General features: G+C 35.0%; 1 protein-coding gene across 1 annotated transcript in view; it reads right to left on the minus strand.

Annotated features, from left to right (window-relative positions):
- Nucleotides 1-15,579: 15,579 nt before the first annotated feature.
- LOC139520436 (uncharacterized) overlaps nt 15,580-19,792 on the minus strand; it is a 72,898-nt gene continuing 68,685 nt past the window's right edge. The window contains exons 9-11 of the mRNA XM_071313039.1: nt 19,663-19,741; nt 17,723-17,866; nt 15,580-16,307 (exon numbers count right to left, since the gene is read on the minus strand). Coding sequence (XP_071169140.1) covers nt 16,261-16,307; nt 17,723-17,866; nt 19,663-19,741 — 270 coding nt within the window. The 3' untranslated portion in view covers nt 15,580-16,260. The remainder of the gene's footprint in view (nt 16,308-17,722; nt 17,867-19,662; nt 19,742-19,792) is intronic.

Consider the following 19,792-nt stretch of genomic DNA (forward strand, 5'->3'; position numbering starts at 1 on the left):
TGCAGTTCTCCTCTGCACTTATGTATAAAGGAACTAAACGGAATAAAATGAATTAAAACTTAAGATAAACAAATGAAGCTTCATTCGATCCTTTCCATTTACTTCTTTAGAATGATTTGTAAACAACATATGATCAAGTAATTATAGAAGAAAAGAAACAATTGGATGATACTGACGAATTAGGGTTTAACGTCCAGTGACAAATATCATGTGCATATGAGAACGACAACACGTTATATGTATATATTGAACAATTGCTCCAACTTATTGTGTACTATACATATATTCTTATGTTGTATTGTTATACCACTGTCCCAGGTTAGGGGAGGGTTGGGATCCCGCTAACATGTTTAACCCCAGCCACATTTTTCATGTATGTTCCTGTCCCAAGTCAGGAGCCTGTAATTCAGTGGTTGTCGTTTGTTTATTACATATTTGTTTTTCGTTCATTTTTTTTTTATATAAATAAGGCCGTTAGTTTTCTCGTATGAATTGTTTTACATTGTCATATCGGGGCCTTTTATAGCTGACTACTGTACGCGGTATGAGCTTTGCTCATTGTTGAAGGCCGTACGGTGACCTATAGTTGTTAATGTCTGTGTCATTTTGGTCTCTTGTGAACAGTTGTCTCATTGGCAATCATACCACATCTTCTTTTTTATATGTATATCTATTTTTCTTTTTTTTCTTTTTGGGTTGCTTGTTTGTTACCTATTTCAACCACACTTGCATTAAAATGCATTAGTATTTAAAAAAAAAACCACATATTATAGATTCTTTATCTATATATTCTTAAAGAACTTAAATAGTTCTCATTAATCTTTTTTTATATCATTGTTTGTATTGTATTATGAAAATTATTGATGTTCTAATGTTTATGCCCTTTGGGGCCCATGACAGGAAATAAAAAAAGATCTTCTGTACCCAGTGCTGTATCAGAAAGACACCTTCAGTCGGATTTTAGAACGTACTACTTTAATTTGGACAGACACAAATATTAAGGCTGATTGAAAACGTTAATAATAAATGCATGCATATTCCAGCGGCCAATCTATATCACGCTAAATTGAAGTGACACACCCTTAAATAAAATACAAAGAAAGTCAAAATAAGTCAAGGCTCTTACTAGAAGGATACTGTTGCACCGTATTATCATTTTATTTACTCAAGAACATCTCATTCCTAACTTTTTCAATGGGAAAATATAAAGATAGCAAAACTATTGTCGTGGCTAAATAACTCTTAACTGACACAATTTTAAATGTCCAACCCATTAACAGACTTTATTCACATAATTTTCACTAAAACGTGGTATTATTCACGTTATATTACATTCATGAAATATTTACTAATTTCAATCTATTTTTTAGAACCAAAGTACTTTTTTGTGTCCTTTAAATGATATCTAAAACTGTTTATTTCGCCTTTTAATAAAAAAAAAATTGCTGTGCGTATAAGCATAAATACTACATACCTGCGCGACGCCTTTTATTTTTGCTGAAAACTGCGCTGACTATAAATTGTTTTTACAGATGGAAAATGTTCTATGATAGATATCATTTTGTCAGACACTTTTCTTTTTTTCATTTGGTTCTTATAATATGCCAAAAGTCTGTATATTTAACAGAATTTGACATTAAATTGTGCGTTTTACTCTTAACAGACGTATAACCAACCCGATGAACAGACCAACCGCCCATATAGCCAAATACTCAATATAGATTAACCGACCAATCTCTCGGTTAGCCGAGTGTCGGCCGTGTTATTGACAAAAACATTTGAACTAGATTTTAAACATAATTAGCAATGAAATGAATAGCTCAGTAGGAATACAAACTATCTGTATGCAAGTCTCAATCAAAACTATCTATGCTTACATAATATTATTGACATTACGAGTATATAATTCAATCTATCTAGGTGTGGATCAGTTTGTAAATAATCGGATGCAGTTACTAAATATGTTTATATTATATATATAATATGATGTAAAATCGAGTGGATTGCCCGGCGTTAATGACTACAGTGGGACGTGTGTGTTGGTTGCAGTTACTGTCTATCATAAAAGTAAATAAGAGTTGACTGTTTCGTATTTTTTCCTCTTTTTATTGTTTCCACATTCTTATATTTTTATTTATTTTATTTTTGTATTTGTGTGTGTGTGTGTGTGTATTTATTCAATTTATCATAATTATGCTACCATAAACTGAATATACTGTTGGCACGTAATATTGTTTGTTAAATTTTTTTATTCATAAATACTGTTTATACTAAATTAACTTTCTTCTAAATTTGGATAAATTTGCCAAATTCAGTTTCATCGTTCTGTTCGAAATCAGAGACATTTGATATATACATATATATTGTATTATATGTCTCTGCTCTGTTGAAATGTATGATAAAATCATATTCAAAACAGTGTAGCTGTGGCCATTGCTTGACAACCTTAAAGTATCCCATTGGCTGGGGCAGATTAGGTGAACGTGTGTCTGCAACGACAACTGTTCACTCCTTACTTATTATAGAATTTAAACTGTGGGGTCACCAAAGGTTCTTAACGCCTTTAATATTAAAATAGTTCGAAAAATTAATCAGGAATAACTTTATGTTTTGATTTATATTATTGATATAAATCAAAACATCGTGTTATTCCTGATTAGTTTTTCTAATTTCATTATTTAGGTGTTGAGAACCTTTCGTGACCCACAGTTTAAGTGCCTTTAACAAGTACAATTATAGTGAGTAGCGGTTGTTACAGACAAACGTTCACATAATCTGCCCCAGTCAATGGGATAATTTAAGGTTGTCCATCAATGGCCACAGCTACACTGTTTTGAATATGATTCTATATAGACAATAGAGTCAAAAAGAAGGTTAATTCCAACATAGAATGGGTTGTCAAAGTCAAACACATTTAGTGTTTGTACCATGCAAAGAAAAAAAGAAATCTAGAATCTGCCTAAATCTCAGTACATCACCTTTTATTGAAAGAAAAATCGGTGTATGGGGCAAATATTTTACCCTGTTTCAAAGAGAGATAAACCAAGAAGGCCTAACATCTAAAAAAAAATTCATAAACCTGACCTGTTAAAGTTCATCCTCTAAGATGACACAATATTAAATTGAAATTATACATTTACTTCTATTTACGGATTTATTTCATTGTTCGACCAACAAACGTACGTGAAAAACTGTTGAGCTAAAGTTTATGCATCAAAAGATATATGTGTGATATATGTACACCCGTTAGACAGCAACCTCACGACACATTTAACAAAAAATAATTGGACAACATAAGTCTACAACAATGTGATGATTTTAATCTACAGAACCTTTCAAGGTTTTGAAAGCATTAATTTAACAGAAACTATCGAGTAAATACCATCAACAACATATTTGGCAAAAAACAAAAACAAAAATTAAATGATATATATTACATAAAATAAACACTGTTGATATTCCTGACTTGGAACGGGATGTGCAAAAATATTTTTTAATAATTTCCTGTGAACTTAATTTACTAAAAAATAAAATTTCAAAAATACTGAACTCCGAGAAAAATTCAAAACGGTAAGTCCATAATCAAATAGCAGAAATAAATGATAAAACAAACGAATGGACAACAACTGTCATATTACTGACTTGGTAAGACATTTTCAAATGTAGAAAATGGTGGATTAAACCTGTTTTATAGCGCTAAACCTCTCACTTGTATGACAGTCTCATCAAACTCCATAATATTTACAATGATGCGTGATCAAATCAGACATAATGGGTAAAATCGTCAGAAAAAAATTAAATATGTGTACAGCGTTCATTATATAGTTATCGAAGGTCCCAGGATTATAATTTAGTACGCCAGACTCGCGTTTCGTCTACATAAGACTCATCAGTGACGCTCAAATCAAAGTATTTATAAAGCCAAACAAGTACAAAGTTGAAGACGTTGAGGATCCAAAAATTCCAAAAAGTTGTGCCAAATACGGCTAAGGTAATATATGCCTGGGATAAGAAAATCCTTAGTTTATATTCGAAAAATTCAAAGTTTTGTAAACAGGAAATTTATAAAAATGACCACATTATTGATATTCATGTCAACACAGACATTACTGTGTCACAATCTCAAAACAAACAAACATTTAAAAACCACATGCAATGCTTCGCGTGTTTGACGTCATAAAATGTAAACGTCACACATAAAGAAATATAAAATAATTTTGACGTTTAATTTTTTTTCTCAAAAATATGATAATTTCAGATTGGGAATGGTGGTAATATCTAATTTCAGAAACAGACCATTTAATTTACAATTATCCAGAAGTTCTTTAGAATTTTTAAGAATCCACATATTGTTATTAAATACACCCACGCCAGTAAATTTATTTTGTCGTTCAAAGTATTTTCTACTTTATAATAGAAAACATAATGGCATATTATTGAACAATAACATATTGGCGGGATTTTTTTCAAGTACATAGTCGCGTCATATGAACCAAAGAAACACAAAAAGTCGCACATACAAAACACACCAGCAAAAATGAAAGATAATACAAACTGATTGACGGAATGTATAAGTACCGAGCCACGTGAAATGAATATTCCAGAAAACAGACCAAACAGTAAAATTAATATACTAAATGAGTAACATGTAAGTACCAACTTGAGAATGAAATGAAAATTTATTGACAGTTATAGTACGTGTGATAAATTGATTTTTTTTATGATTTGGGGGGAGGGGTGGGTTGGTCGTATACGGTATAGATGGGACCGCTCTATCAATCAATACGTACATTCTGTGAAACCAAAAACTGATAAAACCAACAGAAGTCGCAAAATGAACTAATCTTTTAAAAATCTTGTTTTATTTGCTCCTTCAGTTACAATATCATGTAGCCGCTCATTTCTTTTTTAGATAAGCTTAAACAGTTGATTCTTCAGTGATTCACTAAACCCTTCAAAATTTTCATTTCCTGCTTTTGTTGGTAGACAGATAAAACACATTTTATTACATGTATAGATACATTGTTTGTTATTTTCTGCTTGTGTTTGTATATAATTCACTTTCAGCTTTTGTTGGTGATAATATCGTTGTCGTTTTCTGCTTTTGTTGGTGTAAATATTTATCTGTCTACCGAGAAAAGCAGAAAATTACAAAGAGTGATGTGAATGGAATAAACTTTTGAATGTTTTATCTTAACTGATCTGGTATGGAAATAGTGATTAGGCAAGGAAAAAAAAGGTTATGTTTACACTTTTCGGATTATCTCTCGGCTTGTGTATAGGGGTATGGGTGTGCATTGGTCAAATTTGTATGATGTAAACATGCAATGTTTCTGAAAGTTTGATATAGTTTTGAACTTGTACTGTACATTACATACACAAAAAAATATACAATAAAAAACAGAGGGATTTTTTTAATGCAAAAAACCGTTATAAGGAACTAATAGAGGAATTAGTTGTTGTCTTGGGTCAAATTAATAATTAGACGCTACTTCCGGTTTACTCCTAATTGTTATAGGCGTCTAAGCATACGTTTCTTCATAATGATTTATTGAATAAATGTTCCTGACACTTATGCCTGAAATAAGTTAGATTATTGTCTATTTCCGGTTTAAAATGTGTCACTTCCAGTTTTACCAGATACCTTTATTCACACTGATTCCTGACATATATGGTTTCTATAAACTTTTGTCTGTGATAAAGGACATAAAAAGTACTTCGGTTTTTTGAAGTTCACTTCCGGTCTCTAATGATAGGTTTATGTATGCAATGGCTATTTCCGATTTATTCAAGGTCAATTCCGATTGATACTTTCAAGATCATATATCAAACAACAATTTGCAAAATACTCTATGGTATTTATCATGTACCAAGTTTGAGTAATAATCATTTAACCTCAAAATGAATCATTTCAGGTTCAATAACTCTTATTAGAAGTCATTGGATTGTTTCAGACCAAATATATCATATCTTCATCACAATGAGGTAAACATTATCAACTAATTCTTTTAAATATATCTAGAAGATTATCAGACGAGATCTCGAAACAATGAAAAGTCAAAACTCAGAACATGACCTTGACTTTTGACTATGACCTTATTTCTATGAACCAAGAACCTCAAATTTATTTCTATGAACCCAGGACCTCAAATACACGTACCTTTGGTCTGTAGTCTTTATCATTCATGTGAAACATTGACATGTCACGTCTGTTAAATTCAAAAGGGGGATTAACTGTCAAAAGGAGTCTACGAATTGATTCGCTTAAATTTGGCAAATTTTCCTTAATATATAATAACGAACAATTTAGTAAAGTAAATGTGTCGCTTTCTTTTATGGCTACGGAGAAGAAATCGGATCTAGGAAGGGTCAAAATTCAAAATATGACCTTGACTTATGACCTTGACCCTCAAATTTATTTTTAAGGACCAAGGACTTCTAATACACGTACCGTAGGTCTGTATTACTTACCATTCATATGTTACATCGACACTTTACTGATGTCAAATTCAAAAGGGGAAATAACTGTCAAATGGAGTCTACGAATCGATTCGGTTAAAATATGACAAATCATCCTAAGGATATAATGAGCAATTTAGTAAAATAAATGTGTCGCTTTCTTTTACGGTTACGGCGAATATATCGGAACAATGAAAAGTCAAAATTCTTATTACATATGCAGTTTTATAGTAAAACCAATTTACGATAAAATCTAAGAGTCATCTTGCAAAACCATAAAAACATATTGCAAGACACAAATTTGGCGGGAGAAGAAAAAAAATAATCAGAACAAATGCAATAGGTCTTTCCACCAAATATTGGAAAGACCTAGTAATGACAAAATTCATTATTTAAAAAGGGTAACTCAATTAGGACAAGTCTGATTTTCGTTGAGGCTCTCAAACTAAATACTTGTCTGCAGCTAACGTCATCCAAACATTCAAAAGACAAGAATTGATAAAGTTTTCATATTTTTACCATGAAAGTGAAAATAAAATTGCTCGATTGCTGAATAGTAAAAAGATGTGTAAAAAAGAGATGTGAGTATTTGTCAATGAGACAGCAATCCAAAGGCTAAAAATCTCTAACATATGCACATTCATGAATCTACAATATGTCGATGCCTGTATCTTGGCATTGCACCACATTTTGCACAAGGTCTTGTTTTTCTATGACTGTTTATGATGTCTTTACTCCAGGGTTTCCCCTGGGGCAATTATTTTTTTTCGCCACCTCTTTCGCCAAAACAATATATTTTTCGCCACTTTATTATTTTTTTCGCCAAGTAACATAAACATATTTTTAGTTAAATTTACCTTTTCCATACCCCCCTCTTAAACAACATAATTTTGCCCCCATTGTGTCTTTGATTAGTCTCTCAAACTCATTTTGATTCTAAGTAACATTTTAATGAATAGACACTTAACCTTTTCTTTTAAACAACAGAATTTTTTAAACTTAAAAGGGAAAATATTCATTGTATTTTAAACAACTTTTCTAAATGAGGGGGCCACTATACTTTTAATATTAAAGAAGATATAAGTCCTGGAATATGTAGTACCTCAGGGTCATCGGTGGTGCTCCCCTGATGGGGAGGCAGATCCGGAAGACGAGAGAGCCTCGTTTCGGATCTGCCGGCAGTCGAAACCTAGAAGCAGAAGCCAAAGCCAGCACGCTGATTCTAGCCGATTACAACCCTAATAACCATTGTGTTACTTGCAAGATAGCCACGGTAAGTTTTGAGAAAGCTTACATTGGCGCTGCGAGCATTCGTTTTCGAACAAATTCACTCGGGGAGTCGAATTATACATCGAAATTGCAATTTTCAAGGGCCAAAACAGCACCTCCATTTTGTTTTTAGGGATCCCTCAGTTTTCGCTAACCATAGCTTTGCTAGGTTAGTTTTATTGGGAGGGGAAGTTAAAGCACCGGGAAGGGAACCTTGTGTGGCTGAGTTTAAGTCACCGTTTGTTATTTTTGAGGGATTTTTTTCATACTTGGCCGTTTGCGGAGCCCTTGTAGGAACAAGTGTGAACCCCTTACTTGTTCTGCAAAACCCTTGTAGGGAATTTTGTAAACCCCAATCCAATTCCGCCGCGTATTGCACTCAGTTGACCTACGCAGTTCAACTTCCATTTGCAAACAGAATTTGGAAAGAATCTTCCAGTTGCAAACAGAAAGAAGAAATTGTAAGTGTCAATTTAAACAACCCACACACATACACTTGCCCTTTACATACATACCTCTGGGGTCAACTTATAAGCTTGATCCCCAGTTAAAAAGTTTGTTGTTGTAAAACCATACAAAACAGTTCGATAGTATAAATACCCCTTTTCAGTAGATACCCTTGCCCAAGCCCTAATTTAATCCTAAATTGTTTATTAATTGTGTTTCAAGGGTAACCATGGCTAGAGTCCACATAAACTCTGCCACTTTTGAGGAGTTGTTATCAATTCAAGGGGAAAGGTCTAAGATTGCAGCGAAAATCTGGGAATTGAGGGAGGAGAAGGGGATTCTAGAGTTGGAGGACCTACGGGAGGTACCTTATATGAGAATAACGGAAGCAGCTCTAGAATCCATAGATTTCAGTACCTCTTTGCCACCCAACAGGGGCTCTAATAAATTTTGCAAAAAGGAGATGGGGCATCAAGAAAAGGTGCAGCGGATTGATAGCCTCATACAGGCAAGGGGTAGGGGGCAAAATGCAAATGAGTATCCCAGTCAATCAGTAGAAGCACCCAGAGCCAGGGAGGCGTGGTCCACATCTCCATCCCAGCATCTCAATTTTCAAGATGGTGGGGAACTTAACCGTGGGTTCAGGGAAGACATGGGGACCCACCAGGACCAATGGGACAGGCCCATGATGGCTTCTGGGGTTACAAAAGATTACAGGTATGAAGGGGAAACACCTAGATCTCGATATAACAATGCCGGGGATACAGGAAGGGAAAGAGGGGGTTTTCAAAATAGGTATACTGACAATGCCGGGGATACAGGAAGGGAAAGAGGGGGTTTTCAAAACCGGTATACTGATAATGAGGGCCCAAGGCGTAGAGAAGCCCATGTGGAGAGTGAGGCTCCAGCATCCAGGCACGCCAGCAGCATGGGGTACCCCACCGGGTCAGGGGAACCTAGACGGGGATCTGGGGACCAGAGAACTCTCGTCGGGATGCATATGACCACCAGGGGAACATGGGAGGGCTAGATAACCAAAGACAAAGGGGGTCTACAGGGGTTAGACCTCCAATACTACAGAAGAGTCTTAAGTATGATGGGAAAACCAACTGGCAAGCTTTCTACGCCAAATTCTCACGATTATGCCAGGTCAGTGGTTGGTCTTCAGGGGAGTGCAAAGATCAATTGTGCTGGTCCCTCGATGGGAAACCCAGTGAGTTTTATGCCTTGCTGGTGGACAGAAGGCATGACTTGTCTTATGAGGACTTGGTGAGTAAGTTAGCTAAACGGTTTGGGTTCAATGAGTTGCCCGTAACAGCCCAAGTCCAATTTAACATTGCCAGGCAGGGTGGGGACGAAACCTTAGAGGACTGGGCCGACAGGGTCCAATCCCTTGCCACAAAAGCCTTCCGTCACCTACCGGAGGATCATATGTACCAACAAGCCATCATGAGATTATGTCAGGGGGCCGCAGATAAGAAGGGGGGAATGTTGGCCTCCAATGCTAAACCTAAGAGTATTGAGGAGGCGGTGGATAAAATTCGCTGGCATCAACATAACCACCAAGCCATATATGGCCGCAGTGCCCGAAAGGAAGTCAAAAGTGTAAGCCCGGAGACCAGAGGCAGGGGTGGGGACCACTATACTGTATGTTCCACCTCAGGTCCAATCTCCAATAATGCTTCTCCTTGCAAAATTTCCCCTAAAGATGTCCAGGATTTAAGGGACCAATTTCATGCCTTCAAAGGGGAGGTAAGCGGATTCCTGGGCAATATCATGTCTGAAATACAAAAGCTATCTTTTGCTGTCCGCAATAATGCTAGACCCCCATCCAAGAGCCCCTCCCCTCGTGCAGGTAATGGTGGTTGTTTCCATTGCGGGGAGGCAGGCCACTTTAAAAGGGAATGCCCGAAGTTTCAAAGGTCTAATTCTCCTCGACCTGGGAAAAAAAGGTAACCTTCCAGGACAACAAGGGTCCGTTAAACTCCAACGGGTCGACTCAAGAGGTCTGAGTCTGGCCCCTAAACCACGGAGTCTAAAGGACCTCATGATAAACCACTTACTTAACTAAGGAGGGTACTATCAGTCAGATAGAAATGATACCGGGGAACTCATCAGTCATTTCAGAGGAAGTAATTTCCCCACTTGTGTGCAGGAATGCCTAGAGGAACAGTCCCATTCCGAGGAACTAGGGGTCACTAAATCATTATCTCCCGTCCCACCAGACCCAACGTCCCATATGGGACAGGTTGGGGCGTTCAGTTCCACGGGGCCCTCTCCCAGGTCCATTCCCTCCCTCATGTCCCTCCCTACCCGGCCTGTACCCTCCCTCATGTCTCTCACACGTCCCAGTCCAAGCAGGTCACTTCCGAGTCTAGGGTCACGAGACCCATCCTCGTCTGTGGGGGCACAGGGATCAAAGCACCAGGGGAATCCCTCAGGGAGTAGGGGAGTGGAGTCCCAATTGTGCAGGGATCTTCCAGAGGCATTTGACAGTCGTATGTATCTGGATAGGTCCCTGACCAAGATGGGGCTGCCTTCTCGGACATCTCTGGGTGATTTTCTAAGGGTGCGGTTGGACCCTGTCCCTGTGGACCCAGTCAAGCTGGCTGGAGGGGTTGCAGTTTTCTGTGACCCGAAGACTTGGCCCCGTGTGCCTTTGAGGCTGGAACCGGGGTGGGTCGGGGCAGTGGGGATCCACCCGAAGAGTGCTGGGCAGTTTGAGGATGCCACTCAGCACCGGTTCCACCAACTGGTGTCCCACCCGAGTGTGTCCGCCCTTGGAGAGGTGGGAGTGGATTTCACTGTGGAGGAAAAACTGAACGCCCGTCAGATATCGACCTTGCGATGGGCACTCCAGTCCTGCCGTTTTGACCAGCCTGTGGTCCTGCACATTCGGGGTGGCAGACTGGATAGGGTTCACGCCCGAGCCCATCGCGAGGTTTTGGAGGTCCTGAAGAGCGTGGCAGTTAATCCATTACAGCTAATTCATCTCCACTGTTTCCAGGGGGGATTGCTCAGATGTGGGAGTGGCGGGACTCGTACTGCAATGCCTACTTAGGGTTTGGGATGGGTGTCAGGTCCTTCAACTCCGAGCAGAAGGATGCCTTAAGGTCGGTGCCTTCCTACAGGATTCTCTTGGAGAGTGATGCCCCTTACTTTCCCCCACCAAATGCACAGCATGGCCACCCTCATTACCTTTATGAGGTGGCAAAGGTGGTGGGGACAGTGAGGGCAGCCTCACCGAGGGAAATTGTACGGGTGGCCCACCTCAATGGTAGCCGTCTGTACGGAGTTAACCCGTAGGTGGGCAACTCTCAATGTAAATAGCAACATAAAGGCCCGTTGGCCAGTTACAGATGTTTGATTAAATTTAAGTTATAGCCAGTTGGCTTCTAGCAAATGAATTTACAGCCCGTTGGCTTCTGAATTAATCGTAGTTATAGCCAGTTGGCTCCTAGTAATGAATTTGAGGGCCCGTTGGCCAAAAGGGAATGATGTATATATGTGTAATCCGGGGGTGTGTGTCATGGGGATCCCGGGGGTGTTGGGGATAGGGGGGCAACTGTAGTTTAGTCTCCCTAGGGCATGGGTAGGGGGCGGGTCTACTGTGGTTCTGATCCTATGTTTTTATTATATCCCATACTGATTTCCCTAGCATGATCTTTTGTTTTTACCCGGGGGTTACTCCTTTCGTATAAAGTTGGGGGAAGTGTAGTACCTCAGGGTCATCGGTGGTGCTCCACTGATGGGGAGGCAGATCCGGAAGACGAGAGAGCCTCGTTTCGGATCTGCCGGCAGTCGAAACCTAGAAGCAGAAGCTACAGCCAGCACGCTGATTCTAGCCGATTACAATCCTAATAACCATTGTGTTACTTGCAAGATAGCCACGGTAAGTTTTGAGAAAGCTTACAAATATAACAAAATTAATTGACATGTTTTGATCATATAATACCAGTATAGTTCGTAGGGAAAGTTTCTTTAAAAAAAAATACTGATGTGCCCTTTTGTACTAACAAATGGTTTAACTTTTTACAACAAAACAAAAGCTTTTATCACATGAAATTGATCCCTCATTTCATGTGTAGTCATTACATTGAAGGGTTACTCTCATTCGAGGGGTTGTTCCCAACCATTTGGATAGATTTCTTCATAACGACATTTTTTTTTCTTGACCATCGTAAATGAAAAAGTTGAGTCGTAGAACTATGCTTGAAACACGTGTGTCACTCAAACGACTTTAAAGTAGTCTCCCTAATCAATTACCTATATTAAAGTCAAAGGATATAATTAAAGTTTTAAATCGAGGATTTTTCTTGCTTTTGAACATTGTTCGTCACAACAACAGCTTTTCCCCCTAAACTATCTTTAAAAGGAGAGGAGACGTCAAAAGTTTCCTTCAAACACGTGTGTCGCAAAGTGGTAAATAAATTCTGCATGTGACATTTAGCGGAAGCCATTTAACCATATCATTTTGTCAAACAATTCAATCAACACCTTTATTAATTAGTCCTTTGTTCTCGATGGCTATAAAATGCAATCAGCTGATTATTGATTTTCTGTCCAAATCTTAATGAGGTCATGGTGAATACCGAGTATTGTCTGATCGGGTAAAGGCCGAGAAACTCGAAAAAAGTAAATAAACAAGATGGAGGAAAATAAATCGTTATATATATTTCTTTCACCAAATTCTTTCGCAAATGACGAATTTTTATCGCCACAATTATTCCACCAGCGGAAACCCTGCTTTATTCTAAATCCGATGTATTTGCATGTGTACTGATTGATAATATAGTAGATGCTGGGTGAATGTTCATGAATTGCTTTGTTTTTTCAAGCATCTTTATTATGCCCATCAGAAAAGGTACTTTTATCATAATTCACAAAATCCGGGATGGAAATTTTTTCATCTTTATTGTATAATACTATGGGCATACAATTAATCTCTAATAATGACCATGCCACCACTGACTTTTATATATTCACAAAACGTTTTTCTAGTAATACTCCGAGTCGAACCTGTGATAATTAATCCGAATCAAGTTTCCCAGTTCATATTTAATAAAAGATTACCCATTTTTAGATTTTTTCCCTTTCAACAAACATAGAAATGTAAGCACACAAAAAATGATCCAAAATCTATCCACAGTTCATATTTAGATGCATTTCTAAGTCTGAAATTCTTTACCGCACTCCAGATGGAATATTAACCGTATTTTAAAAATCAAAGTTACTCCATCAAAATTGCGCCATTATGCCCCTCACTCTTCAAAAAGCAACGTAAATTGTATGTTTACTTAAAGATAACGATGTAACGCCACAGCTGTCTTATGCGAAACTTTGATACAACGTTATGTTGTTCTATTATTATTTGATTATAGTTTGTCTTTACAAAATATGGTTTTGACATTACGTAATGATGTTTTGATATTACTCGATATGGAATAGTTATTACATAAGGATATTTGGATATTACATGATATGGTTTCGTATTGACTTGATATAGTTTTGTCATTACTTAATATGGTTCTGTCATTATACGATGTGGTTCCACCATTATTTAATGTGGTTCCCAGTTATTTCATTAGGCAATCTGGTTTTAACATTACTTGATGTGTATGTGACATAACATAATGTAGTTGTTTCATTACATGATGTTGTTTTGTTATTTCGTAATGATGATTTGTCAATTCTTTATATGGCTTTGATATTATGTAATGATGTTTCAAAATTTGACGATGTTACACTACATAATGTTTTTGTTACAGCATTTGCTGTCGTCATGTCATTCTTGTCATTATTTGGTATGAAAAAGATGAAAGACCGACAAAAATTAGAAATAAAGTACCAAAAACTTAACAGTAATTCGGACATAAGTGGGACATCCCAAAACTATTTGGTCCTGCCTTTTTTTCCTTAATTCTTAAATGGAAACTGTTAATTAATAAATAAATCACAGATTTTTATTAACCTTATGTCTCTCCTAATAATTCTGCTGTCAGTTTAAAGGCGTAATGTTTACTGACTGTAAAACGATATTATGGAAAGACTAACTATCATCAAGTAATAATAGAACAACATAACTTAATATTAGAGTTTCACACAAGACAGCTGTGGCGTCCATAATTCGTAATCTCATCATTTGTCATTATGCAGGTCTTTCAACATAGCTAAATACACCGACTTATACACTTTGCTGTGGCTTATTTACAATTTAATATGTTTTTTCGTGCTAAAAAATACGATAGCTGTAACGTTTAAGCAAACGATCAGTTTCACCATTGCAACAACCGCACATAACTCCACTTTGCGTTCACGTATAGAAGGCGAGGTAATCAACCCGACTTCGCCTCACATTAACTCCCCTTGAAATGAGGGGTAATTTTAATCCAGATCGCTCCGCGTTAAGGCGTTTACAATACCTACATTGACCCCAGATTAGCTAAAACGGGTCTGCTAATGTTTAAAAAGGCATAGTGTTAACGGGGTATTAGTTTCTGTATTCCTTATCATCGCAACGACACCTGTCCAAGGGAAAATTAAAAAAAAAATTAGAGGATTCAGGAACGTTAAGAATTCTTATACATGTATGCATACGTTTATGTTTTAAATTATTGATAAGGCAATTAATATTTTATTTCTAATACCGATAAAAACAATTCTTAAAATATCTGTGTTCTTAGTTGAATGTATTCAATATTTTTTTTAATAATGTGTTTAAAGAGGATCGATAAGGATCTATTTGTAATTTGACGGACTCTCTAAACATCATCACAATAAAAATGTGGATATAATTTTTGTTTACAACATCTTTCCATAGGATAAGTTCAACTTCCAACCCAGTATATGTATCGACGAAACAACTTAGTAACGGTCTGACGCAATTTGTGAAATTCCTGGCTTTATAATTCATACAAATGACCAATTGTATATAGGTAACGTAACTTGTAATCCATAACGTTCCCATATACATGAACATAGCGAACGAGTGGAAAGTTTACAATAAGAAACCAAACACATAAATTCCTAATATCATTGCATATTCTTTTAATAAAGAGAACGGTCAGGTGTGTATTTGTTCTGAACTAAGAATTTACAGGTTCGTAAACAGATTTTTCGTTTGTTTGAATGAAAATGACTAACTAAGTATACTGTGGGGGAAAATGCACAACATGGATGCATTATCAGTAATAGTATATACTTTTACAATTTACCAACACCATACTATGTACAGCTTAATCGTATAAAACTATGGGCATAATAAGCTATAATTCTTTTTAAAAAGTTGTCGGTACATTAATGAAGACTTTGATAATATAAAGAATTTTCTTTTACAATAACTTTACGTTTGTTTTTAAATTTGAAGTTGCATATGACATAAATAATGAAAGTATACATATAAGTTACTAAGTACTACAAAAACATGCATTACTTCCTTTAATTTAGAATTATATTTTATGTTGAACATAATTTTTATCCAAATTTTGTAGCAAACCTAATTGAAGATCAAATAATCATAAAGTGTATTTCCTGTTTGGAAATATCTAATTAGACATAATATCTATCCGAATTTACAAAACAAACATCATAACTAAATACATCAATGCTTGAAATATCTAGATGAATAAATAATTGCATAGTTGTTTATCTAAGAAAGCATTAAAAAACTCAACATATCAGTTTCAATTGAAAGACAAATCAAAGAAAGTTATATATAATGTGTAATAAACATTGTATGTCTTTAATATTAAATAGAAACATAAACGTGTATAAATTATTGCTGATGTACATCGTCTGTTTGTACGAAATCATTTCATGTCGAAACTTAAACATATTTCAAATTTCTTTGTCGTCTAAACGTTAATTTCAATTATTTATCTCCTTGTGTAGTTTTAAAGCCTAATACAGCATTTCATATGCTGCGAATAGTCAACATAAAATATTCCTTCTTGCGATAAAAATAATCACATACCAACATTTGGATTATACACAACAAATTTTACATTGAAGAAAAATAAAGCAACAATTCATGCTAATACAAGTCTAATAAACAATCTTTGAATATTTTGATATCATCACAATGGTTTAGCTGAATTCCATTGCATTTGAAGTGTCTGCAACCCGGGTTTTAGCTAAAACACAAAAAACATATATTCTTATTCAAATAAGTACTTTGATAATTATAAAATGACAGCATATTAAAACAAATATGTATTAATAAAGAAATCTCAGTGAATGTCAGTATGTATAATTATAACAAAACCCTTTTGTTTAAAATTTAAGACTCCCTTTCTGCTCTTAACATTTTGAATAGTTTATGACTATATAATTAGAAAATACAAATGGTTCAATTTTTCTAATTAAAATATTTTAAATTGCTTCAAAATAATCTATTACGATTTGGTCTGTTGTTGGCTCTTTTGGTTTTAATGCTCTCAAACATTTCTTCTTTTTAACTTCTAGAATGTGTCCTTGTAAGTTTTTTTTAACATATTGCATTAGCACTGAAATCGCAATCTTTATCGTCAGAATTAGTATTTATAGAACGGCCAGACATATTACTTACAAGGTCTTTTAAAAGAGCTATTTAAAAACAATTAAAACGATGTTTCAGTATGGACCCTCTTAATTCCACTATCCTCTTTCCCTAACTATTTTCCAATGCATTTTAACGCCGCAATATATTTAGCGCTGATTAAGCGTTATACACCAACAAATAATCATTCAATCGACATGGGTTTACCCCTTTAATGAATAAAATTCTATAGTTTTTAACTTAAACATCAATTAGTTTTTTTGTAAACCGGTTATTATATTATGCTGAAATAATATACATTGGAATTGTTTTCAGAAGTAATATTTCATTTTACATTTTGTACCTTGCTGTAAAATGTCTATTCCGATATTTTTATTTAGTATAAAAAGCTATAAATTTAAATTTATAAAGTTAAATTACAAAAATACTACGAGGAAAATTCGATCGGTAAGTCCCTAATCACATGGCAAATTCAAATGACAAAACACATCAAACGAATGAACAACAACTGTCATATTCTTGCCTTGGTACAGGCATTTTCAAATGTAGAAAATGGTGGATAGAACCTGGTTTTATAGCGCTAAACCCCTCACTTGTACGACAGTCTCATCAATTATATAAGAAGAAGCTTACCACCGCTATTGATGAAGTACTATTTTTAATAGTTACGTTACAAACTGAGCGTTATCAATATGGCACTTCTCTCAAAATACTCCCAAAAAATAAATAATACACTTTTTTAATGAACAAAAAAAGAATCAATTACGCATCTTACTCTTTTTATTTTATAAAGACAACAGTAGTACACCGCTGTTCGAAATTCATAAATCGATTGGGGAAAAAACAAATCCGGGTTACAAATTAAAACTGAGGAAAACGCATCAAATATAAGATGAGTAAAAAACAAATGAGTAATTAAACAATAATTGTGTATATGTTTACCTCTGATAGTTGTAAAAACTTTTTCTGAATTCAAGTCACTGTTTTGCAAATTAACTAAAGTTTACTTACATAAAATGTCTGAAAGGTCGTCTAATCTCTCCCAGTTACCCGAGTTTCCCTGGTAATTTGGAAACTTTCGATACCATAAGTCATTACTCATATCTAATCCAACTACTCCATTGTCAATTATTGCCAACATTTGGACCTTTGGTCCTAAAATTGCAATTACAAATCAAATATCTCAATGCAAGTTATAAAATTTGCTTATTGTGCTGTGTTACCCTACTAGAAAAATCATAGGACTGTTGTGCAACAACACTTTATAAATTAAATTTCAGATTTCAAATTGATGTATTAACGTCTTTTTCTTAATTTTGAATATCAGATCTGAGACTTATCTATAACACAATACTTTATTCCAAAAGCAAGTACAGCTTATAGGATATTTACAATGTTTAACAAAATAATTATACATGTACCATGCATATATCACAGAGTGACATATAAATATAAGATGTTAACTACATTTAAATACATCAAATCAGTCTAAAACAAGAGTACACAGTATAAAGCAGACATTCATAAAAATTTTAAAAGTTAGCAGCGTAGTTTTCCAGCTAATTCTAAGTATTAAACAAAATTGTTTAGTACTTTGATATTGAAGAAAAATATAATAACTGAAGGCCACCAACGTAAACTTAAATATTGCATTTCGAATTTCCAATTAATGCACTTAATTAGAGTGTATACTGACATGACTGTTTGTTTTGCTAAAGGGGTTTTTCAATGTTGTACGTTTACAAAAATTTTAGATACGCTTGTATAGTCGGTAATAGATTATGAATTTTTTCTCATTGTTGAAGACCGCAAGTTTGCCTATACTTGCTTACATCCATATTATTTCAACTTTGGCTGATAGCTGTCTTATTGGTAATCATATCACGTCCTTATTTTTGTATGATGCCTCTATATGGGGAACACGTAATTTTTCATGTTTAAAAAGTGTAAAAATTGTGTCTTCCGCTTTTTTATGGGTGTATGAAAATACACACTTTATATTTCGTTTTATGATGACATGGACTGGATGCCATTGAAATTCATTCAGTGGACTAGTGTTTATAGAAATTTGACATGGTAAGATAAAATGAATGTTCATAGAGTCAATAAAACACAAGTTAAAAAAACTTGATTTCAAATATTTGTGTAATCATGGTGCTTTTAAATAGTAGTAAATAGTATTAGATAAGGTGTGAACCTTATTGTTACGAAAAAAGCATATTCAAAATGGAATATGTTTTAATTATACTGATGATGTTGACGATGAAAACATGTTTTGTTAAATTGTCCTGTATATGCAGATCATGTATTGTGCTCTGCAATGATTTATTTTAAAACCATTAATGTATTTCATTCTCATGATAATTGACTTGTATTTGTATAATATTTAGGAATTTGTTTTATACTTTATCGTACATGTAGCTCTTTATACAGTGGCGCTTGATGTTGATTAAATAAATGTTTTACTATGCTGCATAGTTTATACATGTTATATGTAACAATTGGTGAAATTTTAATGATGTATGTGTCTTGTCTTGTTTTGTCTGCAATATGATAAATGTTATTTTATATCTTTTAAAATAGGTGCACTAAATATGTAAAGTTTGTTGACATGGTAATCTAAACTATATATTGGGTTATTTTGGGGAAACACGATTTCCTTATCTGTCACCAGTTCGACTGGGCTAGTATATTTCATCTGAGTTGATCACAGATATTGATATGATCCGGGTTTTAAAGCTCGACTTTTTCTATGTTGAAGTACACATTAGGACATTATGCGATTCTCACTTTTACTCTTTTATCAAATAACGTATTTTTCTTCAACAGAAGTCAAATCAAGAATGTGTACCTGGATTCTTGAGAGTTCATTTAGTTTATTTTTAAGTACACTTATTTCATATTTCATTTCTTTTTTGAGTAAAATTTGTAAACATCATATACATTTTTACCTTTTTTCTCTTTATTCCAAGCTGGTTTGTTCTCAGACTCCCGAAAATATACATTTCCTACAGCATCAACTGCCCACACCTTTTTGGTTAGGAGAGTAAAAAATGTAATGAAACTGCATTAATCGTTTAT

The sequence above is a fragment of the Mytilus edulis genome, chromosome 4, assembly GCF_963676685.1.
Source record: "Mytilus edulis chromosome 4, xbMytEdul2.2, whole genome shotgun sequence".
NCBI lineage: Eukaryota > Metazoa > Mollusca > Bivalvia > Mytilida > Mytilidae > Mytilus > Mytilus edulis.